Source organism: Oncorhynchus tshawytscha, linkage group LG28, assembly GCF_018296145.1.
Source record: "Oncorhynchus tshawytscha isolate Ot180627B linkage group LG28, Otsh_v2.0, whole genome shotgun sequence".
Classification (NCBI taxonomy): domain Eukaryota; kingdom Metazoa; phylum Chordata; class Actinopteri; order Salmoniformes; family Salmonidae; genus Oncorhynchus; species Oncorhynchus tshawytscha.
Genome location: NC_056456.1, coordinates 1218775 through 1231905, shown reverse-complemented (window position 1 = coordinate 1231905; position 13131 = coordinate 1218775). Strand labels below are relative to the sequence as shown.

Sequence of the window (13131 nt, the reverse complement as noted above, 5' to 3'; positions counted from 1 at the left end):
TTAGTCTATTTTCATATGACCATAGGGGTTAAATCATTTTTCTTTGGAGTTTTTTTTAGTTAATTGATTTTAATTTAATTAGGTTAGTTGAAATTTAGTTTGACATTTTTTCAGATTTGTTTTACATTACTCTCATAAGGAAAGATGTGTGTAAAACATGGGGGAGGATTCAGTTTTTTGAGGGTTTGAATTGAAGTTATACAACTTAAGTGATATGTGAAGGAGTGTATTGTATTGTTGAGTGTATACTTGTGTTTGCTTTGTTCTATTCCCGAGGTATAGGTCTAACTTCTTGATCCTTGGCTCTACGATGGAGTTGACAGTGAGATGGGGAGTATAAACCAATTTGAAAGAATAGTTTCAATAGAATGTTTTGATATTCTCTGTGAAATATGTTTAGATATGTGTATTAAGAATAATTGGTAAAAGTAATAATTTATCATGTAGTTAATGAACTGAACTAAACTGTTGTTCTGATCTGTTCTTTCGAGGTTATCATGAAAAGTGACATCAGACGGTATCTTAATGCATGGAAGAGATAATTGGACCGAATGGTGTGTGTACCTCAAAACCCCATCTAACTGGCTGAAGAAGAGTGACAAAGGCGTTGAAGGATTTCCAAACCACTTCTAACGAGAGAAAATAACCAAGCCAGAAATTGGTGTACAGTCTCAGATCTAAGCTATCAACTGCTTTTCTTTCATGGTTCTCTCATACTGTGATGAGTCCACTTGGAGTGATCATGGAGAAAGACTGTTCTAACATTTTCTTATGATGCTGGTATATTGGTTGACGAATGGACAAGACATGAGCGGTAAAGATGAGACATTGAAATTGGGACATTATCATGGGCCGTCCACTTTGAACTGTAAAGCTATCTGAAGAAAACGAAAGAGACGCCAGAAGATTCAGTGCCTGAGAGGGGGGTTGGTCAACTGTGCCATTAAAATTGTTTATACTTTTGTGGTATCAGGTTGATTGAAGAGGTATACACCATGTAAATTGTAGTCATTTAGATTAAGAATGCATTGAGATACTGATCTGTATCATAATCATGATTAAAAAACTGAATGTAAGTAAATCTGCTAATATTGATGTGTGTTAAATTGAGGTTTTTACTTTGAGTGATAAGACAAATTTGAATCACTGAGGAATGCTATTCTAAATATTGGTTGGATAAATAGTTGGGTTGTTACTTATGATTTGGAATATGAATGATTTCAATGACCTATTCTCTATTCCTAAGTATATTTCTGAGCATGAGGACTTAGAGGGATGTCTGTCCTATATGTTGTGAGGAGGCCTGTGTTTAGACACTGGTTCTCATGTAACTTAAAGAGCATTTATATGTTATGTTTTTATTTTCCTCAAATGGATTGTTCTGTGTTATTAAACATGTGCAAATTTGTCTTATAGAATAAAGGTTGTAAACTTAGTTTCAGAAGGGAGAAAGCTTACATATAAGCTAAGGTATTTGACATTGAGGGGATTTGAATTTTTAAATATTGAGTATGTAATTAATATTCTGATTCTTTAGAAGGGACAATGTCCCTTGAGAGGGGAATGTTGGGGAATAATCAGAATTGGTTGGTAACATAGGTAAGATGTTTTATATTCATCATATGTTTGTAAGTTACTTCTCATCAGAATGTTATTTTTGTATAATACTGTGGCGGGGTTTCAGTTATCTGTTCTATGTCAAGACTAAGTTGCATGGTCCACAGAGAGGGGAGAGGTCAAGGTATCATCATGTGTAAACATATCTTTTGCTCCACTGTGTCTGTGTGCCAGTCACTCCCTACTTTTCCCATCGGGGAAAGGAGGATGGCAGTGTCTGGAATCATTCTATCCTCTCCGTGAGCTTGTCCAGGATTGGTTGTATCTAAATGACAATTTGATATATGCCTGTTGATATGGAGGATTGGTTTATGGTTCTAGGGTTTGAGTAAGGAGACAAAGCTGGACGATTTATTATGTCTATGCTGTCTGACTATGTGTGTTCTTTGCTATTAAAGGATCTCAGTTGCAATGTAGGGGGGCTCTCAGAGAATTCATTGAGAGTCACAGGATTGTGATAGAGCTCATATATTTAAAGATGGACTTTGATGACTTGTGTGTGGTTTGCGCTCATGATTTGGTAAATAGAGGAAATTTCCACGACACCCTTTTGCTGCGGGTGATTCCCTGATCCACTTCTACACAGACGACACCATTCTGTATACATCTGGTCCTTCTTTGGACACTGTGTTGGCAAGCCTCCAAACGAGCTTTAATGCAATATGACACTCCTTGCGTGGACTCCAATTGCTGTTAGACGCTAGTGAAACTAAATGCATGCTTTTCAACCGTTCGCTGCCCACACCCACCCGATAGACTTGCATCACTACTCTGGACGGTTCTGACTTAGAAAATGTGGACAAGGTGTCTGGCTAGACTGTAAACTCTCCTTCCACACTCAAATTAAATCTAGAATCAGCTTCCTATTTCGCAACAAAGCCTCCTTCACTCACGTCGCCAAACATATCCTACCGATCCTCGACTTCAGCGATGTCATTTACAAAATATCCTCCAACACTCTACTCAACAAACTGGATGCAGTCTATCACGGTGCCATCCATTTTGTCACCAAAGCCCCATATACCACCCATCACTGCGACCTGTATGATCTAGTCAGCTGGCCCTCGCTACATATTCGTTGCCAGACCCACTGGCTCCAGGTCATCTATAAGGCTTTGCTAGGTAAAGCTCCGCCTTATCTCAGCTCACTGGTCACCATAACAACACCCACTTGTAGCACACGTTCCAGCAGGTATATCTCACTGGTTATCCCCAAAGCCAACACCTCTTTGGCCGTCTTTCCTTCCAGTTCTCTGCTGCCAATGACTGGAAATAATTGCAAAAATCACTGAAGCTGGAGACTTATATTTCCCTCACTAAACATCAGCTAACCGATCGCTGCAGCTGTACATTGCCCATCTGTAAATAGCCCATACACATAGTTTATTACTTTTCTGCTCTTTTGCACATTATCACTCCAGTGTTAATTTTCTAAATTGTAATTAGTTGCTACTATGGCCTGTTTATTGCCTTAGCTCCTCACGCCATTTGCACACACTGTAAACTTTATTTTTTTCTATTGTGTTATTGACTGTACGCTTGTTTATTCCATGTGTAACTCTGTTTGTGTCGCTTTGCTTTATCTTGGCCAGGTCACAGTTGTAAATGAGAACATATTCTCAACTAGCCTACCTGGTTAAATAAAGGTAAAATAAAAAAATATATAAACTAAATCCTATAGAAAATCTGTGAGCAGAACTGTAAAAGTGTGTGCTGGCAAGGAGGCCTAAAAACCTGACTCAGTTACACCAGCTCTGTCAGGAGGAATGGGACAATATTCACCCAACTTATTGTGGGAAGCTTGTGGAATGCTACCCAAAATGTTTGACCCAAGTGAAACAATTTAAAGGCAATGCTACCAAATACTAACTGTGTGTATGTCAACTTCTGGCCCACCAGGAATATGATGAAAGAAATGAAAACTCAAATAAATCGTTATCTCTACTATTATTGTGCCATTTCACATTCTTAAAATAAAGTGGTGATCCTAACTGACCTAAGAAAGGGAATCTTTACTCTAAGCAAATGTCAGGAATTGTGTGAAACTGAGTTTAAATGTATTTTGCTAAGGTGTATTTAAACTTCCGACTTCAACTGTATACAGGGGGTTGCCGGTACAGAGTCAATGTGCTGGGATACCGTTAGTTGAGGTAGTATGTAAATGTAGGTAGAGTTAATTAAAGTGACAACAGAGAGTGGCATTGGTAGGAAGGGGGAGGGGGGGGCAATGCGAATCGTTTGGGTAGCCATTTGACTAGATGTTCAGGAGTCTTATGGCCTGGGTGTAGAAGCTGTTTAGAAGCCTCTTGGACCTAGACTTGGCACTCCGGTAGTGCTTTCCATGTGGTCGCAGGGAGAACAGTCTATGACTATGGTGGCTGGAGTCTTTCACAATTTTTAGGGCCTTCCTCTGACACCACCTGGTATAGAGGTCTAGGATTGCAAGATAATTGGCCTCAGTGATGGAATGGGCTGGGCCATTAGCCCTACCGTCTGTTGTGCTGTGAGGTCGGAGGCTGAGCAGTTGCCATACCAGGCAGTGATGCAACCCGTCAGGATGCTCTTGATGGTGCAGCTGTAGATCCTTTTGAGGATCTGAGGACCCATGCCAAATCTTTTCAGTCTCCTGAGGGGGAATAGGATTTGTCATGCCTGCTTCACAGCTGTCATGGTGTGCTTGGACCATGTTCGTTTGTTGGTGATGTGGACACCAAGGAACTTGAAGTTCTCAACCTGCTCCACTGCAGACCGTCGATGAAAATGGGTGTGTGCTCGGTCCACTTTTTCCTGTAGTCCACAATCATCTCCTTTGTCTTAAGTTGCATTTAACTCATTTAGCTGTCATTCTTATCCAGAGTGACTTACAGGATCAATTAGGGTTCCATGCCTTGCTCATGAGCACATTGTCAGATTTTTTTTTACCAAGTTTGATCGGGGATTCGAACCAGCAAACGTTTGATTACTCGTCTAACGCTCTTAAGCGCTAGGGTACTTGCTTAAAGTCTGTATGTAATATCAAGACTATGGATGATGCATATCGATGTGCTGCTACTGTCTCTTATGACCGAAAACTACTTCTGGACATCAGAACTGGGAGAATCTTTTTCCTTTAACGAGTCCGATGAGAAAGATATACTGCTCTCCAAGGAACAGTCCCAGATCCACATCATTTGAGTGAAGAAAAGACAGAGGAAAAGAGGACGCAGATCGAACTGCCTTTTGAGAATCTGTAGGCGAGCAAGTCAACTCCCGCTGACATGCAATCATTGGAAAATGAAATTGATGACCTACATTTACGATTATCCTACCAACGGGACATTAAAAGCTTCTACCCCAAGCCATAAGACTGCTGAACAATTAATCAAATGGCCACCGGACTATTACATTGACTCCCCCCTCCATTTGTTTTGTACACTGCTGCTACTCGCTGTTTATTATCTATGTTTAGTCTCTTCACTCCTACCTAGATGTACAAATGACCTCTAACCTGTACCCCCGCACACTGACTTGGTACTGGTACCACTTGTATATAACTTTGTTATAGTGTTACTTTTTAAAAATTTGTACTTTAGTTTATTTGGTAAATATTTTATTCACTCTTCTTGAACTGCACTGTTGGTTAAGGGCTTGTAAGTAAGCATTTCACAAAAGTTTGATTTGATCGACTACACAACTACTCCATATCACCAAAATGTTACAAAACTGAGATATGGTTTTTCAGTTGAAGGGTTCCATTGTGGATTGAAACTACAGTTTATTAAATAGCATAGGCTACGAGTAATAACAAATGTAAAAAAAAAGGTGTGACCAATATTGCCCTTGTCTTCAAGCAAGTTTCCAATTGACCAATTGTACTGATCATATGACTACTGATGTGTGTATTTAAAGCAACTGCCCAGTGTTTACAGATTACAATGAGATATGACCTATAATTAATTACAATATGAGTGAAATCATTTTCCTTAAGAATTGTTTTTTAAAAAGCAGATTTTCTGTGTTGGAATGGTGTGGGCGTATACCGGTCATAAAATAATCACACTACCTTCTCCTGCAGTGCGTCCAGGTATAGCTGAGCGTTGGTATAGTACATTGTGGTGGAGGAACGGAAGATGGTGATACCTGGTATCTCTTTAGCCTGTGGGACAAACCAACACACAAACAGGGGACTTCAATAGATGGTCATCTAAAAACTGTTTTAAAAACCCACTGTTGAATAACCCACTGACACCCCCCTAATTACATATTAGTTTTGTTTTATTGCTTTGGTCTTATTTTCAAAAGTATGCGATGAATTTCCAAAACTCTTAGTACAAAAGTCAACTGGTAACACTTGAAACATGGACAGTCTTGCATTCAAAACCTTTCCTTGTGCATTAATTTTGTTTGTTCACCACATAACCACTGAAATCATTGCATGACTCTAATACAGTACTGTATTCGCCAACGCAGTTTTAGTAAAGCAGTGTGAACTCTGCATTGTAAAAGGAAAATACTTTATATGAACGTGTTGCAATGTGAAACATATATTTCTAGATGAAACACTGATTAAGTTTGGTGAAAAAAGGACTGTATGAAATTGTTGTAGTTGGTCAGTTAAATGTACTTAGAGTTTTGAAAGAACTACCTTTTTGATGATCTGGACTAAAAGTTGTGAAAATGTACCACATGAAAATTGCACTAAAGCGATACAAAAAAAACTGTAAACAGCTCCGTCTCACCTCCTCATATGTGTCTGTATCCAAGTAGAGCTCAGTCCCAGGAACATGCCCCAGGATATAGTACCTCGGCCTGGGAGAGAGAGCACGCACGCGAGAGAGAGAGAACAGATGTTATTTTCTTTAAGAAGAAGAGAAACACTACATTCACTTTAGAACAGTGGTATTCAAAGTCCGAGTCGTGACCAGTGGGATTGCCCAAAAAATTATAATACGTGTACGGATTTTTGTATGGGACAACATAAAAACATTTTGGAGAAAGATAATTAGAAGAAAAAAATACATAGAGGTTATGTATTTACTGGTTTCCTTTCATTTCGGTAAGAAATTTAAACGTAATGTAGGTTATTTGTTGATGGAAAAATGTAAATTTACCGATTTTAAAGGGGGGATTGTGATAAATTGCGGAAAAATGGGTTCCCCGCTGAAAAAGTTTGAATACCACTGTTTTAGAAGGTAAATCTCTCTTATAAAACACACAAACACTTTTTAAAATGGTATTAAATGCGTTAATTTTTGCTGGACCCCAGAATGAGTAGCTGCTGCCTTGGGGATCCATAATAAATACAAATAAAATACACTCACAGTTGTGTTCTGAAGATGACAGTGAGCATAGAGAAGCCGATGGATGCAGCTAGGCCGAGGTCCAGGTTCAGCAAGATAGTACACACCAGCGTTACCAACCACACCAGCTGGGGACAGCAGAGACACAGGTAATCAGTATGGGGAATACCCAGGAATCAGGGTTTCTCAAACCCCATTTGAGTCATATACGTTAATCTCAAGTTAGGATGCATGTTTCAGGATATAAATATGAAGTGTATAGATGTGTTATTCACCACTCGGACTCCCGAGTGGTGCGGCGGTCTAAGGCACTGCATTTCAGGGCAAAAGGCATCACTACAGTCCCGGGAAGGATTCCAGGCTGGATCCCATCCGGCTGGGATTGGGCGGCACACAATTGGCCCAGGGTCGTTGGGGTTTAGCCAGGGTAAGCCGTCATTGTAAATAAGATTTTGATGTTATCTGACTTGCATAGTTAAATATAGGTAAAATAAACAAATAAATAAAACTGCTCACCAGGTCAAACTTATTGCTCTTCCAGAGTTCAGGAATGTCTTTAAACTGCATAAAAAGGCCTCTCAGGTTCACAAGCACTATACAGGCCAGGACAGCCTAGGGGACACACAAACACTCATCAGATCAGTGGTGTTGTCTGTGTTTGGATGGCGTGGAGGTGATGGAGACATATATACCTTGGGTAGCTCCTCAAACAGTGTCCCCAGTTGCAGAATGAAGATCAGCACAAGTACTGAAGAAATCATCCCCACAACCTGACAAAATGTACAAACACACACATCAGTTAGTGTGCACGTGTAGGTAAATATTAGCAAGTGGAGATACGTGTATGTGCATGCATGAGTGTAGGTCTTTGTGTGTTACCTGTGTCTTGCCCCCAGTGCTATCCTGGAGGAGGGTACGGGGCGGAGAAGCGGCAACAACGTGGCATTGAAAGAATCCTCCTACTATGTTACAGAGACCAACAGCTACCATCTCCTAGAAAGAGAGAAAGAGAGAAGAGAGAGCGGAGATTAGAAGAATGGAGAGGCTCAATTAAATTGGGGTTTATTTACTTGTGGCCACCCCCAGTAAATAAGTCCTAGTGCTAATTCAGTGATATATTCAGTATTTTTTTCATAGCTGCTGGTGTACTTCTCCTTCATACTTGACTGAACAGAGCGTGTCGGTCATTAAACATTCAGGATCAGAGAGCTGTAAGCTGGTACAGACACTGTGTGTTCCCTTCCTGTCTCACTCCTTCAGAGCAAAGCAACCCCAAGCACATGCCTCTGTTGGTCTGCCTGCATGCCAGTGTGTGTGTGTGTGTGTGTGTGTTTGTGTGTGCATGTCCCACCTGGTTGCTGTCCACAGTGTAGCCGTGTTTTTGGCCAAAGATTTTGCCCAAGGAGATGTTAACGGCATATCCCACTATGCCAACTGCGAATGCGTCACCAACTATAGAACCCCACAGACTAACGTCAGGTGAACTGGGAGGCTTTAGTCTAAGGATAAAGAGGAAAGGGAGATGGGGAGAAGAGAGGAAGAGAAGGAGAGATTAAAGTGGACAGGGGGAGGAAGGGATAGAGGAGAATTATGTGGTTCAAAGACACTGTAAAAATGTATCTCATTGATTACTGCCTCGTCCAGACCCCTCCTCCTTCCCCAAAACATCCACTTGACTCTTGCTGCTGGTAACAAGTGTTGAAACATGTACACAAACAAATAATGACATTGGTGTTTAACTGTGTATCAATGCACCTGCTAAGTTATGATTGCTCAAAGTAACCTAAATGATAAACAAAGTGATAAAGGACCTGTAGGCTACCTATGGTAAAGCCATGTTATGAAGAAAATTATTTGATACTTGAAAGAATTAAATTATCAATTTACACCAGTGACAATGATCAAGCTTATGAATACTGTATCCCCATTCAGATAAGCTGCATTCAACAGCTGATAGTAGCAGTTTCCACTTCTTACTGTAACTTTTGTCTTTGGCAGTCCTGCAATCTCAAGACAATGCAGAATCAGCTAAAACACATTTTTTTACCTTAATTTAACTAGGCAAGTCAGTTAAGAACAAATTCTTATTATCAATGACAGCCTAGAAACATTGTGTTAACTGCCTGTTCAGGGGCAGAATGACAGATTTGTACCTTATCAGCTTGTGGCTTTGAACCTGCAACCTTTTGGTTACTAGTCCAATGCTCTAACCACTAGGGTACCCTGCCACCCCACCCTGACATGTCCAAAACTGCCTCAGCAAATCTTGATGAAACAGGTTGACATTTACTGGCTGTTGATAATTGTTTCACTGTCAACACATTCGTCTCTGCTCACTGTATCTGTGTTTCCTTATCTGACTTTGACATTTTTATCTATTCGCCTTATGTAGGCCCACTCGACCCAGCTCCATTCGAACGTGATTGTGTTTGTTTTCCTTTCACAACTTCTGTCAACGCTAGCAAATTACCTCAGAGTGGTAGCCAGCTAATAATTAAAAAACAAGCATCATTAACACATCTTAACAAATAAACAAAAACAAAACATGGCTCACATTTGGGAAAACACACAAATGGCTCTTCGGAAGTCGGATGGTATCACCGTACCCCATCCGTCCATGATTAATATTTGGGCGGATGACGTGATAAAATGGCCTGAAGTTCTGTATGGGAACATTTTTCATTACTTCATGCTCTTCTTGGGAGTGGATGGTACCACTACGAAAAATGGCCTCCACAGTGGTAAGGTGGGCCGAGAGGAGGGAAAAGGATTGGTATTTTTGAAGGCCGATGTTCAGCCCAGACAATCAAGCAGCTCTTACCACTCTGCTTGGGTACTTGTATCCAACAACGGATCAGTAGAGATTGCTGAATTGAGAATGCCATGATTGGTTATGGTAACATGTATTTGTGGATCAACAGAACTGCTGTATTAATGTGGGGAATCTGTAAGTATCCTGTCAAATCTCATGTTGGTGAAGCAAGGTAGGATTATGGAGGTGAGGTTTATCCAGGTGAGTAGTGTCACATTCTGACCTTAGTTCCTTTGTTTTGGTATGGTCAGGGCGTGAGTTGGGTTGGTTGTCTATGTTAGTTTGTCTATGATTTTCTATTTCTGTGTTTGGCCTGGTATGGTTCTCAATCAGAGGCAGCTGTCAATCGTTGTCCCTGATTGAGAACCATATTTAGGTAGCCTGTTTTCCATTGTGTTTTGTGGGTGGTTATTTTCTGTTTAGTGTTGTGTTGTACCTTACAGGACTGTTTATTGTTTTGTTTTCAGTGTTCATTAAAATATGAACCCTTACCACGCTGCACATTGGTCCTCCTCACCTTCCCCAGACGACAAGCGTTACAGAACCACCCACCAAGAAAGGACCAAGCAGCGTGGTAACGGGCAGCAGCAGCAGCGACCGGAATCACAAGAATCCTGGACATGGATGGCAAGGGACCCTGGGAACAGGCTGGAGAATATCGCCGCCCTAAGGCTGAGCTGGAGGCAGAGAAGGCCGTGGTATGAGGAGGCAGCGCGGCGGCGCGGCTGGAAGCCCGAGAGGCAGCCCCAAAAATGTGTTGGGTGTGGCACACGGGGATTGTGGCGAAGTCAGGTAGGACACCTGCGCCAACTCCCCGTGCTTACCGGAGAGTGATAGGGACTGGGCAGGCACCGTGTTATGCCATGAGGCGCATGGTGTCACCGGTGCGTGTGCATAGCCCGGTGTGCTACATTGCAGCGCCTCGTATCCGCCGGGCTAGAGTGGGCATCGAGCCAGGTGCCATGAAGCCGGCTCAGCGCATCTGGTCTCCAGTGCGTCTCCTCGGGCCGGTGTACATGGCACCAGCCTTACGCATGGTGTCCCCGGTTTGCCAGCACAGCCCAGTGCGGGCTATTCCACCTCGCCTCACTGGCCTGGCTACGGGGAGCATTCAACCAGGTAAGGTTGGGCAGGCTCTGTGCTCAAGTGCTCCAGTGTGCCTTCACGGTCCTGTCTATCCGGTGCCACCTCCACGCACTAGCTCAGTCAGCCAGGAATTGGTATGTTTTGCATAGGACTGAGAGAAAGTAAGGTGTTCATCTGGACTCACAGCAAGTTGTCATCCCTGTCCCCTATGATAGGGGCTACACAAGGGTGCGTTCTGAGCCCTCACCTGTACTCGAACTTCACCCACACTGCGTGGCCATGCACGCCTCCAACTCAATCATCAAGTTTGCAGACGACACTACAGTGGTAGGCTTGATTACCATCAACGACGAGACAAACTACAGGGAGGAGGTGAGGGCCCTCGGAGTGTGGTGTCAGGGAAAGAACCTCACACTCAACGTCAACAAAACTAAGGAGATGATCGTGGACTGAAATGGTCCAACCACACAGACAGCATGGTGAAGAAGGCGCAGCAGCCACTCTTCAACATCAGGAGGCTGAAGACTTCGGCTTGTCACCAAAAACACTCAAAGTTTTAGATGCACAATCGAGAGCATCCTGTCGGACTGTATCACTGCCTGGTACAGCAACTGCTCTGCCCACAACCGTAAGGCTCTCCATAACGCATCACCGGGGGCAAACTACCTGCCCTCCAGGACACCTACACCACCCGATGTCACAGGAAGGCCATAAAGATCATCAAGGACAACAACCACCCGAGCCACTGCCTGTTCACCCCGCGATCATCCAGAAGGCGAGGTCAGTACAGGTGCATCAAAGCAGGGACAGAGAGACTGAAAAACAGCTTCTATCTCAAGGCCATCAGACTGTTAAACAGCCACCACTAAAATTGAGTGGCTGCTGCCATACATGTAAAAAATGCATCACTAGCCACTTTAAACAATGCCACTTAATATAATGTTTACATACCCTACTGTACTCGATACCATCTACTGCATCTTGCCTATGCCGTTCTGTACCATCACTCATTCATATATCTTATGTAGATATTCTTCATTCCTTTACACTTGTGTGTATGAGGTAGCTGTTCTGAAATTGTTAAGTTAAATTACTAGTTGCTTATTACTGCATTGTCGGAACTAGAAGCACAAGCATTTTGCTACACTCACATTAACATCTGCTAACTATGTGTATGTGACAAATACAATTTGATTTGATACACAGATCTCTGCAGAGGCTGTCCTGAGGTTGAAGGCATTCTACTTTACACACATGCTGCCATTTATTGTTGTGGAGCATCAGGCAGGCAGATTGTCAGTGACAAATATATTCAGCTTTGTAGACATATGTAGTCAGATGTCTCTCCTGTTTGCAGTTACTATTAACAAATAGTTGTTCAATTCAAAAGCCTGAATTAATGCATCAACAGTCACACTATTGTGGAAAATGTTTTTATGGCTTTATGTTTTATTAAACAAATAATTAAGTTGAGTTGTAATATAATTAATTGAAATGTATAACGTAACTTTTGACACCACTTTAATTCATATTCAGATATCGACCCTGTGAATGCCATTTGACTGGTCCGTTCATTCAGCATCTTCATGAATGATCTCACCACGCAGGTTACACAGGGCAGCAAAGTATTTTGTACACATTAGATGAGAGGTTGATTGACACTGTCTGAGATTAATCTAAACCGTTTTAGCCTTTGAATTACGAGTTTCACATAAACCCTCACGTTAGCTATCCGTCGTGTACATGTGGTGTCCTCTGACAGTTGTGTGCCTTTTTTTGTGAAGGCTGGAATTATTCATTTGACCTTCCTGTCATGTATCAGATCCCAGATTGTGAAGCCCCGGTCAGCCATGACCTCATCACCTGGACAGAGGTACTCCAGGAACCCAGAGTCCGATGTTATATATTTACCTCCATATGCTGAGGAGATGAACATCAATGGCCACCAGGTACTTGATAGTGTTCTGGGCGTAGTAATGGCTGAATGACTCTCCCCTTGAATACAGATTCTTTCACTTCTGTAAAGCAGTTTCTGAGCAGTCAATAATGCAGGTTGTTTCTGGGTAGTGGTTGATAAGACATTGTCGCATTGTAGCATGAATGGTTTCCCTTGGCAGCCATGGAATGTAATATTTTCCTTTTCAATCATGTCAATCCAATAACTAATCACTCGACTGACAATACTCTGGGAAACACCAAACATTTCTGCTAGGTACTGCTGCAGCAAGTTGAGCTGTCATCAGGGTTAGGGTTAGGTTGTCATCAGGAGTTGGTCTGTCAAGTCAGTCCAACTGAAAGCTGCCTTTGTAGAGGGATAGAAAATGTTCCTCCAGGGTA

The 13131-nt window shown here is 42.1% G+C and overlaps 1 protein-coding gene across 1 annotated transcript in view; it reads right to left on the bottom strand.

Annotated features, from left to right (window-relative positions):
- Positions 1-13131, bottom strand: part of LOC112246263 (solute carrier family 26 member 6-like) — a 47760-nt gene that overhangs the window by 20374 nt on the left and 14255 nt on the right. The window contains exons 7-13 of the mRNA XM_024414560.2: positions 8248-8395; positions 7776-7889; positions 7589-7666; positions 7413-7508; positions 6918-7024; positions 6336-6405; positions 5660-5752 (exon numbers count right to left, since the gene is read on the bottom strand). Of these exons, the coding sequence (XP_024270328.1) occupies positions 5660-5752; positions 6336-6405; positions 6918-7024; positions 7413-7508; positions 7589-7666; positions 7776-7889; positions 8248-8395 (706 nt within the window). The remainder of the gene's footprint in view (positions 1-5659; positions 5753-6335; positions 6406-6917; positions 7025-7412; positions 7509-7588; positions 7667-7775; positions 7890-8247; positions 8396-13131) is intronic.